The following is a 17,957-nucleotide window of genomic DNA, read 5'->3' as shown; positions in this document are numbered from 1 at the left end:
AAATTGATGTCAAAGGCATCTGGTCGTCAATAAGAAGATCGCTGCATGGCGATAAATAGCATTAAAAAAATTTTGATAATACACAGACCACATCTGCAGTAATATATTAATGATAAAACTTTGTGTTAAATCATTTAGTATGAGTTAATGTGGAGAAACTGAGTTTTTGCAGGAAAACACAGATTCAAACAATGATATCTACTATGGTACAGGATGCTATGTTAAAACAAAACATTTATCTCTCCCACCATCAAAACGAAAACACTGTTGTCATTTCCTGTACAAATCAGCTGTTCCACCATCTTGCTCATGACAGGTGTTACCAACGAACAGTTCAAGGTAACTGTGTGGATGCCACTATAATGTTTTTCAGAAAGGTTAAGCAAATCCACACTTTCCTTATGTGCAACTGAAGAGTGACAGCAGGTTACAGACATACCACACAACCTACTAATACTTCACCTGGCCAATATATGTGAAAGAATGACACTACTCTAAGAAATTTGAATCTAATCTCACAAATGTGCATCCTCAAATGACATTTTGTTGGATAACTCTGGTCATTTAGAATGTTTCCATGAAACTTCCATGATTTACTTATACAACCACAGACCAAATGCTGATAATGAATAAAATACCATATACAAAGATGTGAAACAAATACTAACAAAGAGATAGAGGGGCTGGCCAGTACTTACCTAAGCTCAGTACAGCCGATAGATACACATAAAACAGAAATGAAAATTTATGTTCCTAGCTTTCGGAACAAATGTTCCTTCATCGGGGAGGAGAGAGGGGAAAGAGAGGGAAGAAGGGAAAGGAGATTCAGTTACTCACAACCCAGGTTATGAAGCAACAGGGAAAGGAAAATAGGGAGGGTAGCAAGGATGGAGGCATGGTTGTCAGAGGGAAGCCAAAGATATTCTACTGTAAGTAGTGTGCCAGCATCAAACCAAAGACGATGCATACAGAAGTAAATAGGTATATAGTATAAAGATAAACACAACTATGTAGGATGAAAAGATGTGTGAATGGCTAAAGAGGAAAGGGAAAGAGGAGAAGACTGAAGAGTAAATGGGAGTGAGGTTGTTTAATGTAGGTTCAGTCCAGGGGGATGGCGGGATGAAAGGATGTGTTGGAGTGCAAGTTCCCATCTCCGCAGTTCAGAGGGACTGGTGTTGGGTGGGAGGAGCCAAATGGCACATACGGTGTAGCAGGTTCCCAGGTCCCTAGAATTATGCTGGAGGGCATGCTCCGCTACTGGGTATTGGCCATCTCCTAGGCGGACAGTTCGTCTGTGTCCGTTCATGCGCTCAGCCAGTTTAGTTGTTGTCATGCCGATGTAAAAGGCTGTGCAGTGCAGGCATGTCAGTTGATAAATAACGTGTAGTTTCACATGGGGCCCTGCCTTGAATTGTGTATGTTTTACCAGTAGCGGGGCTGGAGTAGGTGGTTGTGGGGGGATGCATGGGGCAGGTTTTGCAGCGGGGTCGGTTACAGGGGTAGGAACCGCTGGGTAGAGAAGGTAGTCTGGGGATATTGTAGGGTTTAACAAGGATGTTACGGAGGTTAGGGGGGCGACGAAAGGCAACTCTGGGTGGTGTGGGGAGAATTTTGTCAAGGGATGATCTCATTTCAGGGGTTGACTTGAGAAAGTCATATCCCTGGCGGAGTAAATTGTTGATGTTTTCGAGGCCAGGATATTATTGGGTGACAAGGGGAATGCTTCTGTGTGGTCTGGGGGTAGGAACATTGTTGTTGGACGGGGAGGAATGTATTGCTCGGGAAATCTGTTTGTGGACAAGGTCTGCAGGATAGTTGCGGGAGAGGAAAGCACTGGTCAGGTTATTGGTGTAATTGTTGAGGGATTCGTCACTGGAGCAGATACGTTTGCCATGAATACCTAGGCTGTAGGGAAGGGAGCGTTTGATGTGGAAAGGATGGCAGTTATCAAAGTGAAGGTACTGTTGTTTGTTTGTGGGTTTGATATGGACAGAGGTGTGGATGTGAGCTTCAACAAGATGAAGGTCAACATCCAGGAAGGTGGCTTGGGTTCTGGAGAAGGACCAGGTGAAATTCAGATTCGAAAAGGAGTTGAGGTTATGGAGGAAATTAAGGAGTGTTTCTTCACCATGAGTCCAGACCACAATGATGTCATCTATAAACCTATACCAGGCCACGGGAAGCAGCTGTTTGGTCTTCAGGAAAGCCTCCTCAATGCGGCCCATGAAGAGGTTGGCATAGTACGGAGCCATCCTGGTTCCCATGGCTGTTCCCCTGATTTGTTTGTAGGTCTGGCCTTCAAAAGTGAAGTAATTATGGGTGAGGATGAAGTTGGTAAGTGTGATAAGGAACAAAGTTTTTGGAAGATCTTCGGGTGGGTGTTGGGTGAGGTAGTGCTCAAGGGCAGAGAGACCATGGGTATGTGGGATGTTTGTGTAAAGAGATGTAGCATCTATGGTGACAAGAAAGGTTTCAGGTGGGAGAGGAGTGGGAATGGATTTGAGGCATTCTAGGAAGTGGTTTGTGTCTTTGATGTAGGATGGGAGTCTGTGGGTGATAGGTTGGAGGTGCTGGTCTACCAGGGCTGAAATACGTTCGGTTGGGGCTTTGAAGCCTGCTACAATGGGACGGCCAGGATGGTTCTCTTTGTGGATTTTGGGTAATAGGTAGAAGGTAGGGGTACGTGGCTCAGGTGGAGTGAGTAAGTCTATGGAAGCCGTTGTGAGGCCTTGTGAGGGACCTTGGATTTTTAGGATTTTTTGCAGCTCAGTCTGGATGGAGGGAATGGGATCCTGGGTAACAGCTTTGTAGGTTGAGGTGTCGGAGAGTTGACGCAGTCCTTCTGCCACATACTCCACATGGTCAAGTACGACAGTTGTGGAGCCTTTATCCGCCAGGAGGATGACAATAGAGTGGTCTATTTTCAGCTCCTTAATGGCACGGGTTCAGCTGGGGTGATGTTGGGGGTGATCGGGATGTTCTTCAAGAAGGACTGGGAGGCAACTCTGGATGTGAGGAATTCCTGAAATGTCTGCAAGGGATGGTTGTGGGGGAGGGGAGGAGAATCCCTTTGAGAAGACAGTCAGAACTGTTCTAGACAGGGTTCAACACTGGGTCTAGTATTTGGGGGCTGTGTTTGGGTAGTGAAGTGATATTTCCAGTTGAGGTTCCGGGTGAATGAGAGGAGATCTTTAACCAGGGCAGTGTGGTTGAATTTAGGCGTGGGGCTAAAGGTTAAGCCTTTTGATAGAACAGATGTCTCTGGAGGAAAGAGGGATCTGGATGAGAGGTTTAGGACTGAATTGGGACAGGTGATATGTGGCATTTGACTGTGGTTATAGTTGAGATTTGGTCTGTGTGGGGTATGTGCTGGGATGGGGAGATTGAGTAGGGTGGCTAGGCTAGGTTTGTTGGCTATGAGGGGGGTTTGTTGAAGGTTCTGTTGTGGTTGGTGTTTGTGAGGGATAGGGAGAGGGACCCCACTTCTTAGGTGTTGCACTAGCACTGTGGATAGTTTTTTCAGGTGGTGTGTGGCATGGAACTCAAGTTTGCAGCTGGCTTCTAGGATGATGTTCCTGATTGTGTTCTCCAAGCAAGGGTTTGAGAGGTGGAGGACTTTGAAGAGAGATAGGAGCTGTTGGGAGTGGTGGTTACATGAAGTAGTGTAGAGATTTAGGACAAGTTGGGTAAGGGCTAAGGATTGAAGGTTCTGGAAGTCCAGGAGAGACTGGTAGAAGGAGGAATTGCACCCGGAGATGGGAACTTTTAAGGTAAGCCCTTTAGGGGTAATTCCAAATGTTAAGCAGGACCGGAGGAAAAGTATGTGGGATTACAGTTTGGCTACGGTTAATGCATATTTCCAGAATGAATGTAAATAATGTGGTATAGGATTAGGGTACATAGTGGATACTGGTGGGTAGGGAAATTAAATAACTAAAGTTGAAATAGTAATCATAAGAAGGAATAAAATGCGGAGGGAAGGGCCATAAAGAAATAAATTGTGTCGGTAACGTTCAATACCAAAGGAAGACCACTAAATAAGAAAAATACGGAAAAAGTTGACCAGACCAAGCAAGTATGCCCAGATCAGGGGAAAAGAACACACGTTGCTCAAAAACAGAGATAGCGAGTGGCGAAAAAAAGATCGCGCGTGCCGCAAAAGAGATCGCGCGTGCCGCTGCTCCAGTGACAAATCCCTCAACAATTACACCAATAACCTGACTAGTGCTTCCTGTCCCACAACTATCCTGCAGACCTTGTCCACAAACAGATTTCCCGAGCAATACATTCCTCCCCGTCCAACAACAATGTTCCTACCCCCAGACCACACAGAAGCATTCCCCTTGTCACCCAATATTATCCTGGCCTCGAAAACATCAACAAATTACTCCGCCAGGGATATGACTTTCTCAAGTCAACCCCTGAAATGAGATCATCCCTTGACAAAATTCTCCCCACACCACCCAGAGTTGCCTTTCATCGCCCCCCTAACCTCCGTAACATCCTTGTTAAACCCTACACTATTCCCAGACTACCTTCTCTACCCAGCGGTTCCTACTCCTGTAAACGACCCCGCTGCAAAACCTGCCCCATGCATCCCCCCACAACCACCTACTCCAGCCCCGCTACTGGTAAAACATACACAATTCAAGGCAGGGCCCCGTGTGAAACTACACATGTTGTTTATCAACTGACATGCCTGCACTGCACAGCCTTTTACATCGGCATGACAACAACTAAACTGGCTGAGCGCATGAACGGACACAGACGAACTGTCCGCCTAGGAGATGGCCAATACCCAGTAGCGGAGCATGCCCTCCAGCATAATTCTAGGGACCTGGGAACCTGCTACACCGTATGTGCCATTTGGCTCCTCCCACCCAACACCAGTCCCTCTGAACTGCGGAGATGGGAACTTGCACTCCAACACATCCTTTCATCCCGCCATCCCCCTGGACTGAACCTACATTAAACGACCTCACTCCCATTTACTCCTCAGTCTTCTCCTCTTTCCCTTTCCTCTTTAGCCATTCATGCATCTTTTCATCCTACATAGTTGTGTTTATCTTTATACTATATACCTCTTTACTTCTGTATGCATCGTCTTTGGTTTGAAGCTGGCACAGTACTTACAGTAGAATATCTTTGGCTTCCCTCTGACAACCATGCCTCCATCCTTGCTACCCTCCCTATTTTCCTTTCCCTGTTGCTTCATAACCTGGGTTGTGAGTAACTGAATCTCCTTTCCCTTCTTCCCTCCCTTTCCCTTCTCTCCTCCCCGATGAAGGAACATTTGTTCCAAAAGCTAGGAACGTAAATTTTCTGTTCTGTTTTATGTGTATCTATCGGCTGTACCAAGCTGAGGTAAGTACTGGCCAGCCCCTCTATCTCTTTGTTAAAATACCATATATCTCATCCAATCAGTTTTCCTGTCTTTATTCATTATGAACATCAATTCAGCAGGCCATATATTTTACCTACAGTTTTGAAGTTTAATTTTAAAATTAAAAGTATTTAATATATAAGCCAAAAGACAGCAGCAGTAATTTCAGTATTTATTAGGAAGGTGTACTTTGTTTATATCAAAAAATTATATCTATTGTCACTTTTATCAGTTGGCAACATGGCAATGCTCCTGTGTTTATGCATCATACAAATAAAATGTGTTGTGCCATAGTTTTAATGGAGAAATTAGGAGCAACAGTATGCAGAACAGAAGTAAGTGCATCTAAAGAGTAATGTACTGTAGACATACAGCTCTTGAAATATAATAGATAAACAAATTTGTTATTTTGAATGGGGCAGCTGCAGCACCCAAATTGAAGTTAAATCATCAGCTGGCACATCATTACAGGAATTAAGTATGTATTACACCAGTTGAAGATGGGTTAAATTCTGAAATGTATGTTGCTACAATTAAAAGGTCATACAAAGTGGCTGCTTACTACATTGTTTGAAGCAATAAAGAAATTTGTTTGGTTTAAGGCTACGCACTATCTTCATTGTTTTCAAAACTGATCTCTGAAATTTACCTATCTAAAGAAAGAACTGGAATGGATATATGCTAGAAGGCCTACGGTGCATCAAAAAAACAATATCTTCAGGCTATCCAGTGAAGATCACTTCTGGGAAATGTTCCAAGTAGACTGATGCCTGAACACATAAATATGCACCGTGAGCTGTTTGCAAAACTGTCTACTGATATTCTGAACAAAATGGCTACTTATGTTCTCAGTAGTAGACACAGACCTTCTAGCTTGCCCCTGCCTGGACTTCAATCTACTCAATTCTCATGACCCCAATCAGTAGAACCTCTCAGTCCAGTCCCCCCCATCCGAGCATGCACCTGTGCTTGCTCTCTCTCTCTCTCTCTTTCTCTTTCTCTTTCTCTTTCTCTCTCTGTTCAGAGGCTAGGCACAATTTCAATTTCTTACTTTTGCCAATAAAAGTAATAGACAACTGGAAATGTGACAACATTTAAAAAGTAACAGGAGTGCCAGTTTTTGTTTGTGCACAGTAACAAAATTTGATACAGAATGAAATTGGAACACATTTCTCGTGAATGAGTAATGCTTACTTTTGAACTCTAAATGGGCTGCAAAATTAATTGAGTCAAAGGAGCAGTCAGATGACACCTGATGACTCTGGTGTATTGCTAGGATCATAAGAGGTTTACAGTTTTCTTTTAGTACATCTCTCATCTAATTGATGTAGTACTTTAGGAGCACAGATTTCAACTTTTCTGAATGACAGCAGTGACAGCCCATTGGTACTTGGCATTAGAAACTGATTTTTCAGCTCTTGCTGTGTCAAGTGCAACTTTATAACTTCCGAGTTGACAAAAGAATGCATTAATGATGCTGCCAATGTTCTGCGTCCACTGAATGCTAATTGGTTTCGAATAATCAGTCCTTCTTGGCATGAGAGAGCAGTACATGCCAGATAAGTATGTGAGGTTAGTGAAAGAAAAGTACAGAGGAGCAATGATGCAGGTGAGAAGAAGTGGGCATGACAAAGGAGTTTCCAGTAAAAGTAGGGTAACATCAATGATCTGTGCCTAGTCCCTATCTCTTTGACCTGATTATGGATGTGCTGGTGAAAGATGTGAAGAAGGAGGCACCATGGAATATGATGTTTGCGGATGATGTGGTTCTTTGTGAGCAGAGCATTGACAGACTTGAGGAAAAGCTGGAGGATCGGAGGAAGGCACTAGAAGAAAGAGGGATGAATATTAGAAGGAGAAAGTCAGAATATTTAGCACTGAAGGATGTCCAGATGAGGTCTTGCAAGATCCAGGATTATGAGCTGAAATCGGTCTGCAAATGTAAATACCTGGGGTCGTACATACAGAGCGACGGAGGACTGGAAAGCGAGATACAACACCAAATAAATTGTGGTTGGAACAACTGGAAGAAAATGAGTGGAGTGTTGTGTGACAAGAAGGTGAGCATTGGGTTGACAGGGAAAGTGTACAAGTCAGTGGTAAGGCCGGCTATGATATACGGGGCAGAGACATAGCCAATCACAGTAGCCCAGGTAAGGAAGATGGAAGTGGCAGAAATGAAGATGCTGAGGTGGATGTGTAGGGTAACAAGGAAGAACAGGATTTGAAATGAATTTGTTAGAGGAGCTGTGAAAGTGGGACCCATGGGGAAAAAGATACAAGAGAGCAGACTAATGAGGTACGGACACTTACAGAAAAAAGGGGAAGAGTATATCAGAAACAGAGTTGAAGATACAAAGAGTGAAGGTGCAAGAAGGAGAGGAAGACTGAAGTGAGGTGGAAGGATAAGATATCCGGGGAACTAAGGGGGAAAGGATGGAAGAAGGAAGAGGCAATGGATAGAGTACTATGGAGGAGAAGGATCCAGAAGACCAACACCAACCCTATGTGACGTGGGACAAGGCGACGATGAAGAAGAAGAAGAAGAAGAAGAAGAAGAAGAGAATGTACGACATCTTCAGGTCTGCAATAAAATTCCTTCATGCATCTGAAGTGTTGTCCTTCATGACATTAGATCCACATTCCAATGTTCATGTTGCTACAATCATGGATTGTATAAGCAACCAGTTTATCAAAATTACTACACAGTTAAGACTAGTCAGTTGCTTCAGAGTATCATGAAAGCTGTCAAACAATCTATAATGTTTGTTGTAGCTGTGACTTATAATATAGTGTAAAAATATTAAATAAAACATTTTCTGAATCCAGCAGGTAACAGCAAGAGCATGTAAGTTTCCTTGAACACACATCTGTTGAAATCTTACTGGAGCGAGTACACTGACAGAGGCATTTTATTATGTAATATTTTGAAAATTAGAAAGTTTCTCTATCTTGCCATTTGTTAATACCAAAAGACTGACTTAACAGTAACACACCAGGTTACCAAAATGCACTTTAGTGTAAGTAGATGACAAAGCAGAAAGGATGGCATCATGCATATCTTCATGACTAGTAGTTCAGCCCTTGACGTATCTTCTATACAAGGACACTATTGAAGATGTTCAATATATGAAAGATGCCATTGACTCCAGACCTCCAAATGATAAATCAATATTACAATAGAGGAGAATACTAGAAAAGAGATCATTGGAAATGTTCAACTAATCTAGTTAGTGACGACAGACTGTTGCTTTCAAAAAATGTTTCATTATGGCAATAAAATCTTTCTTTGATCTTGTTGAAAGCTAAAAGTACCATGAATGCCAATTATAGATGAAGTTACATGTTAAATCAACATTACATGTCATCAAAATCAGGAAATAATGTTTATAATAATTCTATGCTGTTTGGTTTAAGTATCTTACCAACTAGCATAAGGAGATGCTAATGTTGAGGTGTCAAGTAGGAATAGAGTGCAACATATATCCTATTCTTGTATCATTCTGCTACATCAATTGCTCAGCTACCACACACAAATGCTACAGGCAGCATGTACAATCACACTGTTATGCCTGACCTTTTGGGCTATTCAGATAATTTGGTCAATGCTGTTCATCAGATACCTGCAATTAATACTGCTGCAAAGATCTCAGTACGGAAGTATGATACAGAAATACTGACCACTAATTTCTATCCAGAGCATACACATATGCCCAACACCATGTCATGTATCGCTTCCATACACTTCAGTCACGGTTCAATCCAGGAACTGCCACAACATGAGGTCCAAATGATTGGAAAAGAGCACAAGTAGTTATAGTTTTCAAGAAGGGTCGTCAAGCAGATGCACAAAACTACAGGTCTATATCTCTGACATCGACCTGTTGTAGAATTTTAGAACATGTTTTTTGCTCAGGTATCATGTCATTTCTGGAAACCCAGAATCTACTCTGTAGGAATCAACATGGATTCAGGAAACAGTGATCATGTGAAACCCAACTCACTTTATTTGTTCATGGCACCCAGAAAATATTAGATACAGGCTCCCAGGTAGATGCCATTTTCCATGACTTCAGACTGGTCAGATACAGGCTCCCAGGTAGATGCCATTTTCTTTGACTTCTGGAAGGCATTCGATACAGTTCCACATTGTTGCCTGATAAACAAAGTAAGAGCCTACAGAATATCAAACCAGTTGTGTGGCTGGATTGAAGAGTTTTTAGCAAACAGGACACAGCATGTTGTTCTCAATGGAGAGACATCTACAGACACTAAAGTAACCTCTCGCGTACCACAGGGGAGTGTTATGGGACCACTGCTTTTCACAATATATATAGATGACCTAGTAGATAGTGTCGGAAGTTCCATGCGGCTTTTCATTGATGATGCTGTAATATACAGAGAAGTTGCATCATTAGAAAATTGTAGCGAAATGCAAGTAGATCTGCAGCGGATAGGCACTTGGTGCAGGGAGGGGCAACTGACCCTTAACACAGACAAATGTAATGTATTGCGAATACATAGAAAGAAAGATCCTTTATTGTATGATTATATGATAGCGGGACTTCTGTAAAATATCTGGGAGTATGCGCATGGAACGATTTGAAGTGGAATGACCATATAAAATTAATTGTTGGTAAGGTGGGTGCCAGGTTGAGATTCGTTGGGAGAGTCCTTAGAAAATGTAGTCCATCTACATAGGAGGTAGCTTACAAAACACTCATTCGACCTACACTTGATTATTGCTCATCAGTGTGGATCCGTACCAGGGCGGGTTGACAGAGGAGATAGAGAAGATCCAACAAAGACCGGTGCATTTTGTCACAGGATTATTTGGTAAGCATGAGAGCATTACGCAGATGTTTAACAAACTCAAGTGGCAGACTCTGCAAGAGAGGCGCTCTGCATCGCGGTGTAGCTTGCTGTCCAGGTTTCGTGAGGGTGCATTTCTGGATGAGGTATCGAATATATTGCTTCCCCCTACTTATACATCCTGAGAAGATCACAAATGTAAAATTAGAGAGATTCGAGCACACATGGAGGCTTTCTGGCAGTCATTCTTCTCGCGAACCATACACGACTGGAACAGGAAAGGGAGGTAATGACAGTGGCACGTAAAGTGCACTCCGCCACACACCGTTGGGTGGCTTGCAGAGTATAAATGTAGATGTAGATGTAGGTCATGGTAAGTCACCTGAGCTGGTTGGTTACATACACAAATCTGGATGCTTTGCCATCACATTTTGAGTTTACGAGTTGACTGACTCACCTCCATTCTGATGTTGGTTTAGATTAGACAACAACCTCACTTCAGCAGAATTCCATGCACACTATGTCTGAATATCACATTGGCCCCAGTGGCAGAGAGGAGGTGATACACTTTACAATACAAAGAAAGGTAATCTGGCCATCTCTCACTACTCCTGTGGAGACACCATCAATACTAACATTGTTCAGGGTGCATACTCTTGCTTTACAAGTTCGTGAATCATCTCAATTATGAACCGTGAATCAATGCCAGGATTAACTCCTGTCTCAAATACTGATTTTGTATGTTCAAAATGTTTCCAAAGTCTGGCACAAGGGGAGTGTGGCAGAAGCCAGACATTTTCTGCATGTGAGATAAACACCCATTGTAAAATTTGAAGAGCTTTACTGTTGGTGTTTAATGAGTTAAATCTGATACAAAATTATTTTACTTCTGAAAAATATTGAACACTGAAATGATATTGACCAATGGATAGCCATCTGATACATGTAAATCTTCTACTACAATACTGACAGCGCTCTGCTATTAAGTGCCGTGCCGCGAATCAATATATTGGCACAGCCCAGTAAAAATTCAGACATCTTCCCTGGCAACTCAGGAAGCAGAGGAAAGCAGGCCAAGCTGCAGTAATAGAGTGACGTTTAGTTTTGGGGAGACCATTGATATTGTAATTATGTCCAGATTATGGAACAGATTGCTGCATACCATATGAGCTGGGCTGTCTGAGAAGCCTATGGAGCAAAATATCTTAGGAGGGAGGTGCTGTCATTCTGTTGACCATACACAATTAAGCAAGAAAGTGTAACTCAGATGAAACAGCAGTATGCTGATGCTATGAAATACAGCAGCGAGAGCAACTGGAAAGTAAAGTTGGGTCATCATGGAGCGTTCAGGAAAGCTGAGCAGACGGACAAAGCAGACCAGATGCATGACGAACACATAGCAGCCTCCCATAAGAACTACTCATTTCCAGTACAGTTACTCAGTCTGCAGCAGAGCAGGCTGGAGGAGCAACCTATGTCAGTCTGCTGTCTACTTGTCATGCTGTCTATGTGATTCTGTGGAACAGCAGGACCCATTGTGGAGACTGATGTCATTTAGTGCAAGTTGCATAGTAGTAATGTAGATGTAGATGTAGATTGATGACATGCTCCAGTAAGTGCTTGTCAGAGGGTTCTTTGAACCATGTTCACATTTTTTCTCTACCGTTCCACTCTCCAGTGGCATGTAGGAAAGACGAACCCTTAAGAGAGTTCAGTTTCCACACAGATATATTTAAGTTATTAGAATTGTAATTTCTCCATACTTACATGGGTGTCAACCAAATGTTTCCACATTTCTACTTAAATCTCACTTCAATGAAAAAAGTTTGTTTTAATGGTTGCCATGACAATTATCATATCAATGATTTTCCCTCCGCCTCACCTCCCCCCTCCACCCAATTCACAATATTACAAAATGAAGTGTCCTTCTTTAAACTTTTTCAGTGTACTCAATTAGTCTTATCTGATAAGGATCCCATAAACCACAAGAATACGCTTGTGTCTACTAAATGTTCTAGCAGTAAAATGCAGTCTTTGGCTTGGCTTCTAAACAACATTATCATTTCAATTTAAGTTGTTTGTTCTACTAGATATGTAGGCTTTTGACTTACAGACTACCTTCTATATTTATGTGGTTTCCTGTGTAGTTGAAATTTAACAGATTTATTTTAGTACTCATGTGAAGGACCTCACACTTTTTATTTATTTATCTATTTTTTTTTTTTTTTGGGTGTGGGGGGGGGGGGGGGGAGGGGAGTCACATTGCCATTCTTCACACCATACAGATATTTAGATTAAATAATTTTGCAATTCATTTTAATACTGTGATGCCTTCCTTGGATGGCAAATATCAGTATCATCTGTAAACAATTTTAAGAGGAGTGCTCCTAAGCCATTTATATAGCGTGCCTCGAGTGAGAGAATGGCCCATTATCCGTGGGATATGTGCAGCTGGTGGCAATGCTCTTCCTTCCCATTGCCCCATAAAGTCTTAGGCAGGCTGACGCACAAAGCTGCTTGGGACCAGTGAGTGTCTACTGCATTTTGCAGAGCTCTGCAGTCTTCTAAGAACCAAGCTTCAATAATTGAGAATAAGTTTTAATTTCTTCCTGTTACTAGATAGAATTGATCAGACTAGGAGATGCATGTATTTAATTCAGATGTTTACCACACTTCTCTGTATGAGCTATGACCGTCGAGTCCAAATACTACATTGGTTGTTTAATTCAATACGTACCTCAGCTAAAATGATCTAACAGTGTTTCCATGTTCACTAACCTCACTGATACATGGAATATAAGTGACCAGTCAATTTTCTAAGAAATCATCACTCATTTGAAACGTGTCCAGTGAGAAGCATCTTACTGCCTCATTTGTGAATTTTATGTAGATTCATTTTAAGCAAGGCAAGTATGCAGATATTTTCGCAAAGGTTCCAGTGATACCATTCAGGACTATGTAGGTCCAATATTTTAGATTTTATCATCTGTTGAGTGATAATGGACAAAAGCAGAACAAATTTCTTTGTGTCCATACATCAGCACCAGCAGCTTGACCAGTGCACATTTTGAAACCTTTATATTGTGATTATGGACTGCTTCGTAGATCATCGTTCAGTTCTTTCTTGAAAGAGCAGAATGCAAAGTTAATCAGAGCTCAATCGGTATTGAATTAATTTTGTGTTTAGAAAGTTTGGAAGATTCTTCAATAATTATTATGAACCAGAATATAGGTGAAAAATTTTTCAATAACTTATACTCCCGCTATTCCCAATTCTTGTCACATATATTATGTAAGAAGCTGTTGTAATCATGAAAATGCTAAGTTTGTTTTGTTATGGGAAGGTCACTTATTAAATTAGCAATTTCCCATTGCTCATGACATTAACTTTGAGATCAACTCGCATGGCATTCATGTTGGATAATGTGATACTGATGCAAGTATCTATCATGTGACAATAATTCATTGTCTATTAATTCTCAGAGCACGAGTGACAGAACAGCATTCGGGCATTTCAAGTGTGCACGCGACAACTGGATGTAACTTAGTGTTGCAGACTTGATTGATTAACTTGTGTGTTTTTGGCATTCAGTAACAAACTAGATTCAAGGTTAAAAGCCATGATACGTCATACCAAATGGGAGGAGTAGGCACCAAAGTGTTCAAACCTGCGCAGTATAAATGAAAGATGAGACATGAAGGTAGGTAATATTTCACAGAATATATTGCACAGAATATACCTAGTAACTGAGACACACTTTCAAAGAGCCGGCTGCATAGGACTGACAGGTCTGGTGCCATTACACAGCCGGAGCTGATGCTGCTGCCACTCGCCTCAGGCAGCGTGTACTGGGTGGGCGCTTCCTGCCACTGTGCTGGAGTGTAGAAAAGTCAACCATTGCACTTTATCAAAAATAACAGTTTTCTGTCTTAATACTGTTTCACTAATGCCCGTGGGTGTCAGATGAGAATCCACTCACCACACCTGGTGTGATGGTTGGACAGCCTCCTGAACCCAGCCAGCCCTCTGAGCCCACCCAATGTAATGTCCAGCACCATGGACAGTACACCTGGTAAAAGAAGTCCTCCGGCATCAGAAGCAGCTTCTGCCCCACCTCGCAGCCCAGCACTATGCTTTTGTGAGTGATTCTTGGTTTTGGCTATGTTTTCTGTGTTACAAGCACAATTAACCTGTAGGATGTTCACATCAGCTTGAAAATTTCTTAATGCTATCGGCATTCAGTTAGGTGTCAATGCTGCAGTTAGTTTGCGTACTGGGTGTGTTGCACAATGACAGTGCCAGTTAGACTGTACCATGGCCTGACAAGATTCAGATCACTGCTGCACTCTATAGCCGAAGCTTCTGTGAGTACTACACATAAGTTTTAATGTTAGTCAGTCCCTGCTTGTTTGTTTACTGTGGTGATAGAGCATATTTTCCATATTATCAAATGTTTACTGTGGTGATAGAGCATATTTTCCATATTATCAAATGGAGGTTGCACAAATAATGGAAATGTGAATATCACCGAAACACCAAGTGATCATATTTTTTAAGGTGTGAGTAGCATGGCTATATCTTTCAGCAACTCTGCAATGGAGCAGTAATATTGCATGTGCAAAGGAGCAGTAATATCGCAGGAGCCCATTGACATTTTGATAGCCATTAATGAGTGTTGGCAAGTTGAGCCGGTACAGGGAAATGCCTCGCTGAATATCATTATCTGCAACAGGATTTATAGGCATGATAATTTGGTGCCTCTTTGTTTTGGATAAATTCACTGACAATGTATCAGTATTTATTCATGATTTGAAAGCTGCCCCTAACTAACCATATACAATCATATCTCATCAGGCCAGTTTGCAAATTTAAGGTGGAATGGTAACGCAAAGATACACATAATGTACCTTGAGAGATAGATTAAGGAACAGGCATCTGAACAGATTATTAAAAGGCTTTACCAACTGTATTACAAACAGTTGAGTTGGACACTTTCTAGAGAACAGCTCAATGGTTTGTCGCAGAAATGGAATCAATCAGTAGATGCATTTTCAGACATAATTACGAAGGTCAATACACAATCCTAAGCATTAAGGTAAAACGCTGAAACTGATAAGATTTATTCTGGTGGAGGCTAGACCCTGGGTGTATTTTTTACGAGCATTTCCAGGCAATATGTCGCGACTACATGATATAGGTTGTGTGGAGTAAGAGACAATGGTGTGGTGCCATTGGGATCAACATGGCTCAGTTTCATTGTTGGTGTATGAAATTTTCAGGACCAGATGGAAGTACTGCCACTCATTGCTGATGGGTACTGTGTTGCCCCATATCCAGAAAATACAGATCAAGGACAACAGTCCAGCTGCGAACGACCACTGCTAGTGTGGCATTGCCACAAGTTTCAAGTATAATGCAGGTGGTACCAAATACACTGCAGATGTGTCCACTGAAGATCAGTTTGCACAGTATTTTACCAACAGATACAGAATTGATAGTCTTGGTGACCTATCAAGTGAGATGATGAGTGCTGTGGAGCTGTTGGAATCCACTAAAGAGATGAATACATTGTATATTTTCTGCGTGGTAATATAGCAAGCGTAAGAGAATAGGTCGAGCTTGTATAGCCCCGAGGTGTGTGGATAACTTCAGTTCAGATGAGGTCTGTCTGCCTGGGAATTAAACTTGGACATCCTGCGGGATGATGATTAGGTATGTCAAGGGGAGACTGTCAATCCATCTACATCACATGAAAAGGTGATTCACTTTGTGCAGACAGACAGAACAGTGGTCAAAACTTCACTGTGATGATTCAGACTTTTTTCAATTGTGGTGGACCATTACCAGCGACAACAGCTATGCAATGTATGATACCAGTGGGTAGTGATGGACAAATTCATGGGAAACCATACAGAATCCTGAAAGATCTACAGCCAATAATGTAAGAATTGCTCAAGCAAGGTTGCTTATGGGATTATTGAATCTAGTGATAATCTGCATGGTGCACCTGTTTTAATTGTTTCCCAAAAAGTCATCAATAGTAGCAAGGAAGTATAGCTTTTGATTATACAGGAGACCCTGGCCATCATCTATGGTTTAATGTACTTACATTGTTACCGGCATGGAAGAAATTATTAAGATGTGACAGACCATGCTGCATTGAAGTGGGTTACAGGATTAAAACACTCTTCAACTAGATAACCACCAGTAAGCAGAAAGGCTGGAGTACTATGAGCAATGAATAAGAGCACTACAGAGTGAAAGAAGGAACTTATGCTAACACTGACAGCCAAATTTAGGGAGCAACCACAGTCTGTGGCACACAGAGGCTTGTTGCACAGAATGACTGTGGACCATGCATGGTGGTACCTGCAGCTTTCTAGGAAAGCACTAATGCAAGCAGATGACAATTTTTCAGCAGGTCATGGAGGTTGAATACCAACTGAGCGATGAGTAACCAAAAACTTTTGGCCAAGGACCAGGAGCAGGATCCGGATTTTAGAAATGGTATACTGTGTGCACGACATGCCGATTTCAACCTATTATTCAGACATCAACTGCAAAGGTTGTCAGAAGTATCCAAACAATTTGAAATAGTGTGGATGGCTGTTACCTTATCGTTTATGGAATACCAGGTGCTACTGAAATTTCATGTTGCTGACAATAATAACAGATGAGGCTATCAATTTTATGTCTGATCTGATGAAAAAGTTATCAAATTTGCTAAACATTCACAACCTTAGGACTAGACCTACCCTTCAAATGGAAGAAGGCAGCATTTTCATCTTACAATTGCCAAATTTTACATTTTTTGGTGAACACCAACCAAATGACAGAGGTGTGACTCCCATATGCTGTATCGGCTTAGAACTGTAAAAGAACACAGCAATATTGTGCTTTCACCCTGTCATATAGTATAGTATATGGCAGGAAGATGCCTTCACCATTTGAGGTAGTAAAGCCTCTATTTGGGAGAAATGGGGACTCAGCACAATATTTTTAGAAACTTCTTCACTATCTGTAACAGAGGGTGAAGAAAAGCGATGCTCAAGCATCAGGATCACACAGGACAGTGTGTCAGTAACCTGCCTCAGTTGGACGATGGGTTCTGCAGATGATGGGTTATGTCATCTCTATGGATCCATTTTCTATGAAGAAAAACCTCTGCTGCTATGCATTGAGTCATGTTATAGGACATTGCGTATTGGCCAGTAGTATGACTATCTTAGTAATGGATATATGCACACTTTTGGAAAGGGGGAAAAATTGACACACATTTCTTTCTGCCGGATGGTTTATTCCAGAGTATCTAGGATGTGGATCATAGTTCTATTGGTTCTATACTTCAATAAGTGAAGAGTAGTGGAATCGCTACAGTATCAGCTGCCTGAAGCAGTAGTATTACTTGCCAGAAAAATGGTACACCACACTTGCTAGTAATCATTAGAAGTTGAGACTGTTGCTTCTTATATGTAAAAGAAGTCTCAGAATTATCAAACTCTTTAGTATGGGCTGTTACTGCCTCTCAAATTACATGGTAAAGAAAATAATAAACTTGATTTGTACACTATTCGCTTCCATACTTAAGGACTGTTTACAGTCTTCAGTGTCTCCCAATTCCCTCAAAGTTTGCAAAATACTTCCAGTATTTAAATTAGGAGACAGCCCTGATCAGAAGACAGCCCTGATCAGAAGACAGCCCTGATCAGAAGACAGCCCTGATCAGAAGACAGCTCTGATTAGAAGACAACCCCTTGT

The 17,957-nt window shown here is 41.7% G+C and overlaps 1 protein-coding gene across 1 annotated transcript in view; it reads right to left on the bottom strand.

Moving 5' to 3' along the window:
• Positions 1–14,437, bottom strand: part of LOC126234181 (uncharacterized) — a 163,394-nt gene extending 148,957 nt beyond the window's left edge. Inside the window, exons 1-2 of the mRNA XM_049942912.1 lie at positions 14,179–14,437; positions 13,939–14,073 (exon numbers count right to left, since the gene is read on the bottom strand). Coding sequence (XP_049798869.1) covers positions 13,939–14,073; positions 14,179–14,437 — 394 coding nt within the window. The remainder of the gene's footprint in view (positions 1–13,938; positions 14,074–14,178) is intronic.
• Between the last annotated feature and the right edge of the window lie 3,520 nt (positions 14,438–17,957).

This window comes from Schistocerca nitens, chromosome 1 (assembly GCF_023898315.1).
Source record: "Schistocerca nitens isolate TAMUIC-IGC-003100 chromosome 1, iqSchNite1.1, whole genome shotgun sequence".
Classification (NCBI taxonomy): Eukaryota; Metazoa; Arthropoda; class Insecta; order Orthoptera; family Acrididae; genus Schistocerca; species Schistocerca nitens.
Note: the sequence above shows the minus strand (reverse complement) of the source record. Positions and strands in the feature narration are given on the sequence as shown.